This window comes from Camelina sativa, chromosome 15 (genome assembly GCF_030686135.1).
Source record: "Camelina sativa cultivar CO46 ecotype springtype chromosome 15, ASM3068613v1".
In the NCBI taxonomy this organism is placed as follows: Eukaryota; Viridiplantae; Streptophyta; class Magnoliopsida; order Brassicales; family Brassicaceae; genus Camelina; species Camelina sativa.
The window spans coordinates 29855158-29872258 of record NC_141894.1 but is presented as its reverse complement, the minus strand read 5'-3'; the positions used below and the strand labels follow the sequence as shown (position 1 = coordinate 29872258).

The 17101-nt window shown below is 38.8% G+C and overlaps 1 protein-coding gene across 1 annotated transcript; it reads right to left on the bottom strand.

The window, feature by feature from the left end:
- Window positions 1-9769: 9769 nt before the first annotated feature.
- Window positions 9770-13135, bottom strand: LOC104747721 (diacylglycerol kinase 3). The gene is made up of 12 exons (XM_010469404.3): window positions 12331-13135; window positions 11905-12027; window positions 11676-11813; window positions 11514-11599; window positions 11332-11419; window positions 11174-11249; window positions 11004-11086; window positions 10806-10876; window positions 10633-10710; window positions 10461-10548; window positions 10263-10379; window positions 9770-10169 (listed from the first exon to the last, which is right to left on the bottom strand). The coding sequence occupies exons 1-12, from the start codon at window positions 12700-12702 to the stop codon at window positions 10011-10013; spliced, it is 1479 nt and encodes a 492-aa protein (XP_010467706.1). The 5' UTR covers window positions 12703-13135; the 3' UTR covers window positions 9770-10010.
- Window positions 13136-17101: the final 3966 nt, after the last annotated feature.

The window sequence follows — 17101 nt, the reverse complement described above, 5'->3', positions numbered from 1 at the left end:
TTCCCGCCAAATTCATAAAAATGCGTTTTCCTACCAAAACCGCAAAAAAAAATTTCCCGCTAAAACGGCAAAACGTGTTTTCCCGCCAAAACCGCAAAACGTGTTTTCCCGCCAAAACCGCAAAACGTGTTTTCCCGCCAAAACCGCAAAAACGTGTTTTCCCGCCAAAACCGCAAAAACGTGTTTCCCGCCAAAACAGCAAAAATGTTTTTCCCGCCAAAACCGCAAAAACATGTTTTCCCGCCAAAATATTTTTAATTATAAAAAAACTTTTTTTATAATTAAAAATATTCTCACAAAAACATTTTTTCCCGCCAAAATTACAAAGGCACAAAATTATATAATAATATATTATCACCAAAATTAAATACTTAAATGGATTCAATAAGTTAAATGGGACTATATATGTTTAATTGGGTATGGTTAATTGGGTTTCAAATATATATAGGTTTAAATGGGTTTATACTTAAATGGGGTGGAACTAAATGAGATGGGTTTAAATGGGGTGGGTTTACCCATCTTAACATCCCTAGTTTTTCGTAATAATTTTCGTATATAGCTACGGTTAGGCTGTTTAGCAGTAGTATACACCCTAAAGTGGCAAAGTCCAAAGCGGTTGTTTCACAACAATAAATCATTTGATGAAAGGTTTATAATTAATTATTTTCTTTTTCTTTTTCTTGTTTGTACATAAAGTATTTTGGACCTTGTCCATTACTATTAGTTTTAGTTTGAATAGCTTTTAGGAGTTCCAGTGACATGACATCCTCTTGCTAAATAACATTGATCATCTTGCTAAATACCACTGAAATTCATTCTCGCTTAGGATGGTATTAAATAAGATAGTGTGTCAATATAACTATAATCGAAACTCTATAAATTAATAATCGTTATAAATTAATAAAGTTTTCCGATTTCAAACTAGACTGGTGTAAAAAAGATGACACAATTTGATAAAATAATAAAATAATAATATTTTTAAAATTCTATGTAAATATATGGTTTCATCAAAATCATAAAATAATAACTATAGAAACTAAATATATATATATATATAAGTATATATATATATATATATATTTTTATTATATAAACTTTAGTTTTCAAAGTTAATAATTCATATAATTGCGACATATGTCAAATATATCGATAATATTTGACATGTGTGAAAAGAAATATTATTTAATAATTATAGGATTATAATTAAAATGATTATAATTAATATTTTTGAAAGTATATAAAACCAAAAGTAATCTATCATATCACTAATTCTAATAGAAAAGTTATCTATTAAATTACTAATTTTAATAGGAAAATATGTGCAATTAATAAGGAAAATATTTACAATTTAATTGCAATTATTATTTATTATAATCATATAGTAAAAATAAATTTATACCGAACAGTGATTAAAGTATGAAAATGTTTAATGTGTTAAAATTAGTAATTAACATAATGCAAGAAAAATAAGATAATCAAAATAAAGAAAAATGTGCACTATGGCATGTTATGGTTTTTGCTCGTGCATTGTCTTGAACTTTGAGTGTGATTAGTGAACACTGAGGAGCTTTTTAGCTAGGTAAAGTAGCTAGCAAGTTAGGTTTTTGATTTAGCCACAAATTCATCTTTGATCTATTTTTTTTTTTTTTTTTTTTTTGTCATTGATAAAAATGTTTTCCTTTGCTATTCCTTTGATCTAATTTGGAAGTAAAATGTCTTTTTTTAAAGGGAAAATGGACATGTCACAAACCGAAGAACAATTGTGTGGTTTGAAGATCAAGGAAGGACAGAAATTTGAGAGTGGGGTTTATGATGGCGTTAGACAAATTCTGGTTGGTGAGGACACCAATGGGGGTTGTGTATCTGCAGGTACAATATATAAAGGATGATTGCGCAAATTCTGATATGGCTGTCGGAGAAGTATTGCATGGTAGGAAGAGAGGACATGAAACAGAGGTAATCTTTTGTTTATGATCTTAGGTGTGACAGGAAATTAGATCTTTTTCTAATTATTTCTCTCTATTTTTTATTCTTTTTATTGTCAATCCTCGTTTATGGTTGACAATATCTGATGCTCTTGTAACCGATTGAGATTTGTTGTCTCCTTCTTCTCTGGCTTAGTATGCTTTTCTTACCTTTTTTTTTCTCTTGAACTAAGGAAGCTTCTTGTAATGGAATTTTCTGCTGGATTCATGTTAGTTGTCTGCGGGATTGTGAGAGTTTTCTACCTAGACTTTATATGTCCATTATGACTAGTTCGAACTCAATCAATCATACTTTTAAAGATTTGAAGCATGTCTCTTGGATTTGAATCAAATAATTTGCTAGTAACGACGCATTCGAGTTCTTTTGGCCTTATTGTGCACTTTATGTACGTATATTTCTAAAATATGAGAGACGCTTTCTTTTGGGGGCTAAAGGTCACAAAATTGTTGGCTTCTTTGGAAGATCTTCAAATTGTCTCGACGAGATCGGCGTTTACCTCAAGCTCGCCAATACCTCATGCTATCGTAACCGGTTGAGATTCTTCTCTGGCTTAGTATGTTTTTTTTTTTTTTTGAACTAAGGAAATTTCTTGTAATGGAATTTTCTGCTGGATTCATGTTAGTTGTTTGTGGGATTGTGTCTTTTTAGATTTTTCTACATAGACTTTATATGTCCATTGTGACTTGTTCGAACTTAATCAGTCATGTTTTTAAAGATTTGAAGCATGTCTCTTGGATTTGAATCAAATGATATGCTAGTAACGGCTCATTCAAGTTCTTTTGGCCTCACCGTGCATTCTGTCTAGGAATAATATAATGAAAAATAGGAAATTTAGTGTGGCTTTGTTTGTCTTATTTCAATCTTTAAACATACATTCGTTTAGCCTATAGCAGAGGAACTAAGAGTATGAAAGTGGAAATATTCCCCTTTAAGCATGGCTTGAGTGTTGATACCTTTGGTATGTGATATGATCGTGGCAAGCACGGAGCCAGAGGCTGCAGAGAAACCGGAGATGGTGGGAAGGATCACTCGTTCAAGAGCTAAGGAGATGGCCAAGGAAGCTCACACACTCATAGTTGACGGGTCATTCAACCTACCGAAGATCCAAGTCTTCAACATATCCACCTTGAAGACTTCACGCGGTAATGATAACTAGATAACTTAGGTGTGAAGTTTGTACTCTTTTTTCCATAGCTGAGTTTTGTCCCAATGGGTTTTCTCAGTATGGTTTTTAATGAGCCAAATGGATCACTACGTCAAGTTATCTAGAAGTCATTACCAATGGGGAATAATGTACTTCTGTACTAGTACAAGTGACTTCTGCACTACTACAAGTCACTTAGACGTTTTGCTGTTTTCTTATTTCCTTAAAACATCTTGCTGTTTTATTTTGAACTGCCTGTTGTTTGGAGTGTCGAGCCCTAGGGTTAATTATAAAACCCCATAGCTACGCCTCTTTGTTCTTTAGCGAAGAAGTATGTTGAACAAGTATTGTTAAGCTTTTTCTCTCAATTCGAATTCTTGAATGCGTTCTTGATTTCTGAGTTTCTATACACTTTGTGATTCAGAAACTCTTCACTTTGTTTTCAATCCATATAACCATCTAAACAATCCTCACCATCTCATCATTGCTTTTATCACTCAATCACCCCCATATCCACCCCCATTATCATTCACGCACCATCACCATCGAATCTCATCACTAGTCACTTGCCTTCAGCCTTTCATCGGAGTTCTATCCTACGGAGATCATATTATGTGGTATCAGAGCCAACTCTGTGCCGAAGGCTAAGCGATTCTAAACCCTAAATCTCATTTGTGTTATTTTGATTTATTTCGTTTGTTTAGTTTTAGGGTTTGTTTAGTTGATCTTTGGTATTTAGATCGAGTTCTGTGAGTTAGGAGTTAGTTTCAGTGTTGTTTTCGAAATTTGATTGCAGTAGGGTTTAATTATTTCGAGTTTGTTAGTTATAGGGTTTGGTGTTGATCGATTTTCTTGTAGTCTTGTTCGATATTAGAATTTCGAGTCTTAGAGTTTATTTTCGTTTCTTTCATTTAAGGAACATTTTACTTCGAGTTTCTTCTTTAATTTGCAGGTACAATGGAGCTTTCTCCAGAAGCTATGGAAGCTTTGAACCAAGCCATGTCTAAGCAAATAGCCGAAGCAAACAAGACAATGTCTACTCAGTTTCAGCAACAGATGGAGCAGCTCAGTAACAAGTTTGAGAAGCAGATCAAAGATATAGCTCAAGCAACTAGCGCTTCAGATCAGAGTTCTTCAGACCCGCCTAGTCCTAATGAGGCTCTCCGCTTAGCTAAAGGAAAGGCACACGTGGGAGTCTCTTCCAAACACACACGGATCATAACAGTTAAGTCACCTACTGGGGGAAGAGAGACTTGTTTCAATCAGAGAAGAAACACTCAAGGTACAGAAAGAGAGCATCGCAAAACTGGCAGAGATCACATACGTCCACGACGAGCTGAACAAGTAGCTGGGCATCGAATATACATTGAGTCAGATAGAGAGTATTCTGAAGAAGAAGAAGTTTCAGATCATAGTCAAGAGACAATGAGGAGAAACAAGAACAGAGATCATGGCAGGGATTATGATCCTTTGAGGTAGCAGCTGAAGCACCTCAAGATTCAGTATCCTTCTTTTCATGGTACCAATGATCCAGAGACTTATCTAGACTGGGAAAGGAAGATGGAATCTAACTTTCAGGTTCAAGGTACTTATGAGCTGAACAAGGTGAAGATAGCTATATCCGAATTCAATGGCTATGCTTTGTTGTAGTGGGAGCAGCTGGGACTTACTAGACATCGACAGAGAGAGCCTGCTATCACTACATGGGAACAGTTAGTCACGCAGATGAGAAAGAAGTTTGTGCCTACACACTACCAGAGAGAGATTCTTAACAAGTTGAGGCATCTCACTCAAGGTACTAAGTCTTTAAGAGACTACTATCAGGAGCTGGAAACGCTTATGATCAGGGTTGATCTAAGGGAAAGTGAAGACATGGTTATGTCTAGGTTTCTTGGAGGTTTGAACAGAGAGATTCAAGACAAGATAGAGCTGCAGAACTATGAAGATGTGCAAGAAATGGTACATAAGGCAGAGTTGATTGAATCGCAGATCAAGAGAAAGGGAGTGAGGTCTACGTTTACGCCTAACATGTCCAAGCCGAGAGAGTTCAGTAAACCCGCCTTCATCAAGGACAGCAAACCCATGACAGCCACAGTCAAAGAGGAAGTTAAGAACGATTACAAGCCCAAGAATAGCACCTCTACAAGTCATATCAGGTGTTTCAAATGCCAAGGAATGGGGTATTATTCCAGAGACTGTCCTAACAAGAAGATGTTTCTTCTTCAAGAAGGAGGAGAGATTGTGCCTGTAGACAGTTCAGAGAGTGAACCAGAGTCTGAATTCGGTGAAGGAGGTGAACCAGCAGTTATGGGAGAGATGTTGGTAGCACGCAGAGCTTTAAGTGTTCAGATTCATCCAGATGACAGAGGGCAGCGTGAGAACCTATTTCACACCAGGTGTATGGTTTAAGACAAGGTCTGCACCTTGATCGTTGATGGTGGAAGCTGTACTAATGCAGCTAGTGAAGAGATGGTACAGAAGCTTAATCTCAAGACCACTTCACATCCAAGACCTTACCAGCTACAGTGGTTGAACAACAAGGGAGCGTTAACAGTTTCGCAGCAAGTGATGGTGAAACTAACGATTGGGAAGTATGAGGATGAGCTGCTATGTGATGTGATTCCGATGAAATCAAGTCATATTCTATTGGGAAGACCATGGCAGTTCGACAGAAAGGTGGTTCATGATGGCTACACCAACAAGCAATCGCTTGAGTTCAAGGGACGTAAGGTTACTCTTCTACCACTTACACCCAGCGAAATCTACAAGGACCAGCTTCACATGAACCGCAAGGATACAGAGAAAGTGTCTCACAGCCTGTACATCAATCACAGCGAATTCAACAAGCTATTTGATCCAGAGATGACCACATTCATGTTTGTTTATAAAGAGACACTCACCAGTACCAAGCCAGCAGAAGAGCTTCCACGCGAGATGATAGAGATTATAGAGGAGTACAAGGATGTGTTTCTAGAAGAGATACCTCCAGGCTTGCCTCCAATACATGGGATAGAGCATCAGATCGATTTGGTACCAGGTTCAGCTCTACCGAACAGACCAGCTTACAGAACCAATCCAGTAGAAACTAAAGAGCTTCAGAAGTAAGTAGAAGAGCTGATGCGTAAGGGACACATCAGAAAGAGTCTCAGTCCATGTGCAGTACCAGTTTTGCTTGTACCCAAGAAAGATGGTTCATGGAGGATGTGTGTTGAGTGCAGAGCTATTAACAATATCACAGTGAAGTACAGACATCCGATTCCGAGATTAGATGACATGCTGGACGAGTTATGTGGGTCAACAGTCTTCTCAAAGATCGATTTGAAACGTGGTTATCATCAGATCAGAATGAAGGAAGGAGATGAATGGAAAACAGCTTTCAAGACCAAGCAAGGGCTCTACGAATGGCTAGTCATGCCGTTTGGTCTCACCAATGCTCCTAGCACGTTCATGCGTTTAATGAATCATGTTCTCAGACCTTTCATAGGCATCTTCGTGGCTGTGTACTTCGACGACATACTCATCTATAGCAAAGGTCTAGAAGAACACTTAGAACACATCCGCCAAGTTCTAAATGTTCTTCGTTCTCAATCCCTCTTTGCTAATTTTTCTAAATGTTCGTTCTGTACTACTGAGGTTGTCTTTCTAGGCTTTGTTGTCAGTGCAGAAGGAGTTAGAGTGGACGGTGAGAAGGTCAAGGCTATTAAGGAGTGGCCAACACCCAAAAACGTGGCAGAAGTCAGGAGCTTTCATGGACTAGCAGGATTCTACAGGCGATTTGTACAAGACTTCAGTACTATTGCAGCGCCACTTACAGAAGTTGTCAAGAAGGATGTAGGGTTCAGATGGGAGGAAGCACAAGAGAAGACGTTTTCAACCTTAAAAGAGAAGCTTATCACTGCCCCTATTCTCTTACTTCCTGATTTTATGAAAACTTTTGAGATTGAATGTGATGCCTTCGGAGTGGGTATAGGTGCGGTTTTGATGCAGGATAGGAAACCAGTAGCTTACTTCAGTGAGAAGCTAGGAGGATCGACGTTAAACTATCCTACATATGACAAGGAGTTGTACGCCTTAGTTCGGGCTCTTCAAACGTGGCAGCATTACCTGTGGCCCAAGGAGTTCGTTATTCACACTGACCACGAGTCCCTGAAGCATCTCAAAGGACAACAGAAGCTCAACAAGAGACATGCCAGATGGATGGAGTTCATAGAGACTTTTCCCTACACGGTTAAGTACAAGAAAGGTAAGGATAATGTAGTCGCAGATGCATTATCCAGGAGGTACACTCTCGTTTCTACTTTGTCTTCCAAGCTAGAAGGTTTTGCTGAAATAGTAGAACTTTATGAGACTGACATCGATTTTGCTGAGAGCTATGGCAAATGCCATAAGTTTGCTTTTGAAAACTATTATAGGCAGGATGGATATCTGTTCTTTAAGGATCGATTGTGCATACCAAGAGGATCCATGAGAGAGCTGCTGATCAGAGAGGCTCACGGAGGTGGACTAGCTGAACATTTTGGAGTGTCAAAGACTCTACTTGGACTGCAAGAACACTTCTATTGGCCGAAAATAAAGAAAGACGTTGAGAAGGTTTGTTCTAGGTGCCATATCTGCAAAATGCCGAAGGGTAAGGTACAGCCCCACGGCCTGTACACTCCTCTCCCTATCCCTTCTCAACCTTGGACTCATATTTCTATGGATTTTGTTCTTGGCTTACCTCGAACCAGAAATGGTAGAGATTCAATTTTTGTTGTGGTTGACAGGTTTAGCAAGATGGCTCACTTCATTGCAAGTCACAAGACGGACGATGTTGTTATTGTAGCTAACTTGTTTTTCAGGGAAGTAGTATGTCTACATGGAATGCCTCAAGTAATCGTCTCAGACCGAGATACAAAGTTTCTAGGACACTTCTGGAGGACGTTATGGGCTAAGCTAGGAACCAAGCTATCATTCTCAACCACATGTCACCCGCAAACAGATGGGCAAACCGAAGTGGTGAACAGGACTCTATCTACACTCCTCAGGACCTTAGTGAGAAGCAATCTCAAGTCATGGGAAGAATGTCTACCACATGTTGAGTTTGCATATAATCACGCTAAGCATTCTGCTACTCTATTTTCTCCTTTTGAGATTGTTTATGGTTTTAATCCACAATCACCTCTAGACTTGATTCCTTTACCTTTAAGTGTGAAGTGTAGCTTTGATGGCAAAGAAAAGGCTGAACAGGTGAGGAGGATACATGCTAAAGCTAAGGAGAACATAGAGAAAAGAACCAAGCAGTACGAGAAGCATGCGAACAAGGGCAGAAAGGAGCTCGTTTTCGAAGAAGGAGACTTAGTGTGGATTCATTTACGCAAGGATAGGTTCCCAGAAGAGAGGAAGAGCAAGCTTCTACCACGAGCTGATGGTACATTTGATGTCATCAAGAGGATCAATGACAACGCATACCATATTGATCTTCAAGGTAAGTATACCATATCATCAACATTCAATGTTTCTGACTTGCTCTCTTCCTATGCAGATTCTGATTTGAGGACAAATCCTTTTGAAGAGGGGGAGGATGATATGATCGTGGCAAGCACGGAGCCAGAGGCTGCAGAGAAACCGGAGATGGTGGGAAGGATCACTCGTTCAAGAGCTAAGGAGATGGCCAAGGAAGCTCACTCACTCATAGTTGACGGGTCATTCAACCTACCGAGGATCCAAGTCTTCAACATATCCACCTTGAAGACTTCACCCGGTAATGATAACTAGATAACTTAGGTGTGAAGTTTGTACTCTTTTTCCCATAGCTGAGTTTTGTCCCAATGGGTTTTCTCAGTATGGTTTTTAATGAGGCAAATGGATCACTACGTCGAGTTATCTAGAAGTCATTACTAATGGGGAATAATGTACTTCTGTACTAGTACAAGTGACTTCTGCACTACTACAAGTCACTTAGACGTTTTGCTGTTTTCTTATTTCCTTAAAACGTCTTGCTGTTTTATTTTGAACTGCATGTTGTTTGGAGTGTCGAGCCCTAGGGTTAATTATAAAACCCCATAGCTACGCCTCTTTGTTCTTTAGCGAAGAAGTATGTTGAACAAGTATTGTTAAGCTTTTTCTCTCAATTCGAATTTCGTTCTTGATTTCTGAGTTTCTATACACTTTGTGATTCAGAAACTCTTCACTTTGTTTTCAATCCATATAACCATCTAAACAATCCTCACCATCTCATCATTGCTTTTATCACTCGATCACCCCCATATTCACCCCCATTATCGTTCACGCACCATCACTATCGAATCTCATCACTAGTCACTTGCCTTCAGCCTTTCATCGGAGTTCTATCCTAGAGAGATCGTATTAGTATGTCGAGCACATATATTGTTTCTGATCATCAAACTATATGTGAAAAATTGAAGAGAGGAGGAACATAGTATTAGGATAAGTTGTCTTATCTTCTTCTTGCGTACTTATCTCTCTATTAAGGGTTATCTCTATGAGATTTCTCCTTATTCTCTGTGTACAATCCCAACTGTATTGTGTATATAAGGAGCTCTTCATACATCAATAAACGTACAATTCACAATATCTTTACATAGACCGTTGAGTGTATTTAATGAATCTAACAAGTAATAATATACAGATAATGAATCATGACCAAATATAATCTCGCATTTCTTATAAATAATAAACAAACTTCATTCCTCACAAGTCACAACACAGAAATATACAAAACCGACAAGCAGAAATAATCAAAAGTCACAATTCTTCAAATTTCAAAATAGAAAAGAAGATGACTAAAAAGCTTAGACTATATCTATGACTAAACTGAATCAAATCCAAATACAAAACAATTAGCTTTGTACAAAGAATCCAGCTTTTGAATCTCTCAAATTCATTCATTATTTATCATTAAAGATTGAAAAGGAACTTTCTTGATCTCCACAAATGTTGAGTACTCTGTGCTCATTGGTTGCTTCCATGGCTCACCATCCATTTGCAAGAACGCGTCCCTCCAGTCACCTCCTCTTAGCTCAAATCTTACCGCAGCAGCCTGCCAATGATCACCAAAAATGGAACCTTTTCAGTCAAACTCTCATGGCTAAAAAAAGATTCTAACATTGGCCAGTGTTTTTGTTAAGTTTACCTGAGCTATGTGTATGGCAGAGATAAGCTCAGCCATGACAAATGACGCGTGCCATCCTTGCTTAAAACCAAAAATCTCTATCAAACCATCATCACAATGTGCTTCCACAAATCCTCTCTGGAAAAAAATCGATAAACCATTCGAGTTAGCATCAGAAAACTGAGTTCATTTACGCTGAAACGAAACAGAAAACAATACCTTCTCTAGATACTCCGGCTTTAGATTACCCCACGGATGGCTTCCACTTCCATAGCTGTGAAGATTCAATGCCACAATTGATCTCACACTACAAGTAAAAAAACAAGCATTGGGGTTAAGCATTGAGATCATAGATAATAATAGGTAAAAATCAGAAGTAATTTTTTCTTACCTTTTCGGGACTGGAACCTCCTCCCAATCAGCACAGTTGGCTTTTTTGATGTGTATTTTCATAATGTTCCTAAGTCCCCTGCAAATTCAGATAGTACAGATAAGGTGTCAAGAACACATCGAAGAGCTTTAAGCAGAAACTTACAAACAAGTTCAAGAACACAGCCAACGAACCTTAAACCTGGATCATTAACACAAGGCGTGCAAAACCAACCCTGAGTGCAACCAAAACCTGAATAAATAATCTGCAAAAAAACAAATGTTGTGTGGTTAATAATCTCGTTTTTCAAAACCGACACAACTACTTAAGCTTCTAACAAAGACAACGAATGGGACTCAAGTTTGGATGAAGACAAGATATAATAAACAAACCTTATTTGAAATAGGGCCTTGAGCAAGATATGGTTTAGTGTTGCGAAGATGGTGGAAGCCATATGCAACTTGAGCATCCATACCTAAACAAACCCGACAAACACTAGAATCTGGTCACAGAAAATAATTGTAAAATTGTGTTATGGTTATCAACGAAAAGTCCATCAAACCTATGCTTAAGTAATTGTAGAAAACGCCTTCATAAGACTTTGCCAGTGGAGATGCGTCTATTCCGGCGTCCAAACCCTGAAACCACAAGAAAAGCCTTGGTCATTACTAGATCATGACAATTTACAAAAGCATATGCTGATGATTTAATGAGCCAAACCTGATCAAGTTCATTGTCCTCGGCGGGTTTTAAAGAATACGGAGGATCCACAACTTCTCCTGATGGCATTGACACTAATATCTTCCAGCTGCAACACCATATTACAAAATTAACACACATTTTTACAACAAGGCTAATAGAATAAAAGCTAACCGTTTGGGGGTAAAATAAGACTTTTTTACCTGTCTAGTCGAGCAACTGGACCCATACTTGCACGATGGAGTGTTCTTTTAATAGCAGATCTCCATGCAAAAGGGAACGAACCACCCTGAAGAAAACATATTCAGTCGCAATGCAAAGAGCCTTGTCATGAACAACATAAGAGAGAAGAAAGACTCACTCACCCAACCAAAACTTCTAGAGAGATCATTCCCAGTACCGAGAGGGATAACGCCAACAGGAGGAATAGGTAACTTCCCTTCTTTATTAAGCTCTCCAAGACATCCAAGAACCCAACCAACAGTACCATCACCACCTGCAACCTACCGAACCAAATTCCATTTTCAACATTTCTAATTTCTAAAAACGTAAAGACCATGAGATTATTAAGATATAATGTTGTTGCGTACTCACCATAATCCTCAACCTTGCTCTGCATTCTTTAGCACATTCATCTCCTTTCGCTGCCACCGTCTCCAAACACGCCAACCCGTATTGAACAAACTCATGAGGCTTCACTTCCGTAAGGTCAAACACCTGAATTTACAATCATCACCAACTCCAAATATCAACAACTCCAAATTACTTCCACCATTTTCAAAAACAACAACATCATCTCAAGAATTTCCAAAAGACTAAATCTTTGAACTAAACTCATCCTTACTAGATCTAACACATCAGCTAAGCATGTATACATAAACTTAAAAAAGCCAGAGACTTTTATAAGTATTCCCCAATTGATACAAGAATAAGATAAGATCTGATCAAAACAGAACACTAGAAACTCAATCAAAAACACAGACACTCTCTAAAGATACTGAGAGAGAAAAAAAAAAGAACCTGTTCTTCGCTCATCAAGAGTTGAAGCCTCTCTTTAAGCACAGGACCATGACGACCACCAGATTTGGGGTTAATGAAAACAACCATTGGGGCATGAGGAGCCATATCAGCAACAGCACCACCAGGAAGAAGCAAATGATCAGGAATGGCCGTCGAATCCTTCCGTTTGATACAGTCACGCATAGCTAGACGGATATACTCAGGCATCATAAGCCTCTGACGAAGCTCAACTTTATCAACACCAACCCATGTCAGATTAGAGAGTCCACAACCTCTCATCGCCTTTGAATCTGCCATCGTTGTTGATGATGGCCGTGGTGAACCCACGAATTTCTCTTTCGACGCATCGGATTTTGATACCGGAGAGTCCATTGGTCTCGCCGGAGAAGACGACGAGAACAAAAAAAGTTGATTACTTTACGGTCTCTGATTGGAGAAAACAAAGGAATATTCGAAAACCCAGATAATAAAAATTGGATTTTTATTTCTTCTTCTTCTTCTCTGAGAGATTTTGAAATCAAGCAATATAAAAATCTTCGTTGACAGTTTGTATTTTCTGTGTCTGTTTTGTCTTTTTTATTTATTTATAAAATGATAAATTTCGAAGACAGCGCATAAAAACGTGTGAATTAATTATTTAAAAGGAATAAAAGTTTTAATTTTTACACGGTTGGATTTTATTCTGACGTCATAAAACTGCCCATCTACTCGATGTTATTTACGAGACTGCCACTTTCTAGATCTTTTTGTTTGAGAGATTCTTTTTTTTTGGTGGAAAGCATATAAGTTTTGACATTTTGAAAGTGACTGATAAAATGCTTTGTAAAAGTTCTATTTATTTTTAGAATAATATTCATTAAGAATGAGATTAAGTTAATAAATTTTCAAAAATTTGTAGTAATCACAATTTAATGGTTAATTACATTACTTTATGTAATTAAGATTTAGGGATCTTGTATTTGAGTAATGTTAAAGTTATATGATTGAAAATTGAGAAAAAGGAGATTTTAAAACTTTATTTTAGGTCTCTAGAATAGCAAGAAAATCATGGTATATTTGGAAAACCAAAGCAAAGGAATATTAAATTAGATATTGTTAGAATAAGATCTAATACCCATTATTATATTCAGAAATGGTTTCATTAGGTGAATATGATATGGATACAATTAATTAAACAAGTTTGTTTGATTTGTTTCCTATTATTTTACTACATTATTGGTTTCTTTTTTCCTATGTAGAAAATATTATTCCAACAAATAAAAACAAAATTATTATTATGTTTAGAAAGAGTGGCGTTTTCGTCTTTACACAAGTGAAAAGTTTTGAAGTTTAGTGGATTTTCCACAGAATGGGAGCCCCACGTTTGGTATTGCCCACTCAGGAATTAGGAAGGGGTCACTGAAAGCTACACTTCTATTTCTATGTACTTTTGTCTTAATTCTCACTTAAAATTTCCTTCATACTTTTTCTTGCAGTATTGGTTGATAATTTGATATAGTATAAAATTGTTAGAATAAAAAAAAAAAAAAAAAAAACATCATTTACTGCTTTCTCCGTTGCATGATGTTTAGGGAAAAAAACAAATGATTTCACCAATGTAATGTTTTGTGACCAATATATATCAAAACTTTTGGTCGACGTAAACATTTTTTATGTGGTAAAGGAAGAACAAAATCTGGTGGCTGATAAAAAAGTGGGGTCTAAGATATTTTATGAACTAGAACTAGAAGACATTGGTGTGAGTTCTCATTTATTTACAAAAAAAACATATCTGGTAATTTTTCGTGACGAATCATTCCGCCTCGATTAATGACTAATCCCCGTTTAGTACCGATTATGCCCCGCAAAATTGCTAGGCCCACCCTCTTCGCCTCGATTAATGACTAATCCTCGCCTAGCATCGGTTATCTGATTATACCATCCAATCCGATTACTTCCCGCTTAATTTTGTATATACCAATTATTTTTGAAGCCAAATATAAATCAAATATATATATTTTTTGTTATTTAGACATTTAAATTACGAATTTATGATGTTTTACAATAACTAATGTATAAACTATTAACTAAAATCGTATTTTAAAAAAAAAATTAGGTTTTTATGTGTTTACTGTCATTTTAAAGATAATACTATAATTTTATATTTTTATGTTATATTTTTCTTTTCACATAAACATAATTATACATATATTTAGTACTATATACTCCTACTACACAGTAAGTATTTTATAATTAATAACTAGTACTGTAGTAAGTAATACTACAAAAAGGTAGGGAATAAGGAAAATCTACACTAATTCAACTTTCAAGCTGTCTTAACATTTGACAAAAAAACAAATTTTCAGAATATTCTAAAATTATTCCAATTGATAAATGTTGGGGGTGGATCCACACCCCAAACAACAGGCCTGGCCCAGAAAAAGCCCATGATAAATCTTCAAAGGAAGGGAGGGTATTATGGTCTTTTCGTATAGACGAACCGACACGATTCCCTATAAAGGGAGACGTACGGTCCGCAAAACAGGGGGATCGAGAAAAAGGAAAAGAATCGGGATAGCAAGTACGAAAGCTTCAGCTCGTCCAAGTGGAAATCTACAGTTTAGACTCAATAGCTCGGAGGATCGACGAGATAGCAACTCGTCGATTATTCTCGTTTATACTTGTAACTCGTTTAAGTCGAGTTGTAATCCGTCCTTTTGTGTCTCGGCATCAATATAATAAAAGAGAACTTCGACCCTCCTTTGACCGAACTAAACATACAAATTGTGACCGATCCGGACATCAACAATTTGGCGCGCCAGGTTCGACAAACCTCAAAAGACGCTTGAGCAACGCCGGTAACCGCGTCGGCCTCTTTCATCTTCTCAACTGCAGGAAGACGACCTTCACCAAAGTGGATCTTCCGAAATAACTCGGCGCAGGACCGCAAGTCATCCGGAAAAGGACGAGCCCCGGAAGAATGCGTAAAGTTCCAGCTGAAGTCGACCGACTTAGACTTCTTTGATGGGGGAGACTGCTCTTGTTCGGGACCATCCTTCCTTTTCTGCGAATCTTTCGCCACCTCGGCGACGCGACCAGGAGTCCCGACCACCTTCTTCCTTGGAAGTGTCTTCTCTGGACCAATATAACGATTCGGAGGAAGGGATCTTGGACGCATCCTTGAAGGGTCGTCCACAACCCGACGAGAGGAAGGAGAAACCTTTTTTGACGAGCCAGAGCTTGGAGGATTGGCACCCGGACGAGCATCTTGACGGGGAGCGGAACAAGGCAGCGGCTCCGGAGCTCGGCGATAACGAGCAGACGCGTTGGGAACACTCAAGTTCATCTTACCCATCGTCCCGGCTACAACACAAAGCAACAAAATTAATTGGAGAACTCAAGGAGCAGCAAAAAAAAAAAAAAAAGGGGTTCAACTACACTAGGATGTACTTGTCTTTCTTCGAGGATCGGAGATCTTCCTTGAACGCCCCTTTTTCGACTCGGTACCTGGCCAAACGTAAGGGCAGAAAGCTTTGATCGCGTCTATCTCGGCTTGGAACGAAGGAGGGTATGGGAGCAAACACCTTGGAACAACAACTAAAAAAAAAAGAAGAGGGGGGGGGGGGGGGGGGGAAGGGTTAAGCACGACCAGAGAATAGTGCAAATAAAATATACTAGGCAAGAAGGGTCGGCTACCGGGTGAAGGGTTCCACCCAGAAAACCAAGGAATCGATGGATCCTCCAAAACCCCCTCACCGACTTCAAGAAAGAAGTACGAGCCCTTCCAATTATATGTTTTGCCCTTAGCACCCTCGACGAGCGTCGTCTTCCTTCCCGACGCTACATAGTAAATTCCAGGAGTTTTGTCTCGGCTCGACGGGTTCAGACACGTCAACTCTTCCAAATGATCACAAGTAAGCTTAACCCCCGCAGCTTCGGCCATAATCGAAAGGCCAACAGCATTTCGAAAGGTCGCCGGGGCAAATTGAGAAATGGCCGCCTCACGACGAGCAAAATATGTCATCAGGAAAGACGGCAAAGGGAAGGTAAGCCCGCACTCGGTGAAGTACTTCTCCGAAAGGCAAATAAAGCCGGAAGGAGCATCCCAGGGATGCTGAAATGGTTCTGGAATCAGAATTCTCGGTTCGGTGTTTAATTTCCCAATGCGAACTGCATCAGACGCCGCTCCCGGTTTTAACGTCGACGGAGGGAAATGGGAGAAAAGGTTCTCGGTTGGCAAAGGAACGTTGTCCAACTCGGGAAAGGATGGGTCATTGATCAATGGCTCGTCTATCAGAGAAGGAATCCTGCAAGGCAGACCCGACGAGCTTGGAACCGCCGACCCTGGAACGAGACGACGTCTCAATTCTTCAAATCGAGCCATGTCTGAACCCGCCGAAGACGAATCAGAAGGACTCCGAGAACGGCCCTCCCAGCAAACGGACCTATTAGAGCCATCAGATTCGGAAGTTGTCGCTCGTCGAAGGTGGCTCTCGACGGATGGATCGGACGATTGAGAACGAGGGGAGTTCATAGTAAAAGTATGACGCACTAAATGCAAAATAACGACGAGATAAGAAGGAGGGAGAATACCTGAACGATGAGCACCGAAAAACGCGAGAAGAAGATAATGAGAGAAACAGAGAAGTGATATTTATAGGAGAAGGACGAAGGATCTGGAAGCGTCATCATTACGACACGCGCCCCATAACGGTACGATTTCCGGATCTCACGCGCGTCGATCACCGCACACAACGATTCGACCCCAAAAGTTGGGAACCGTTCCTTCACG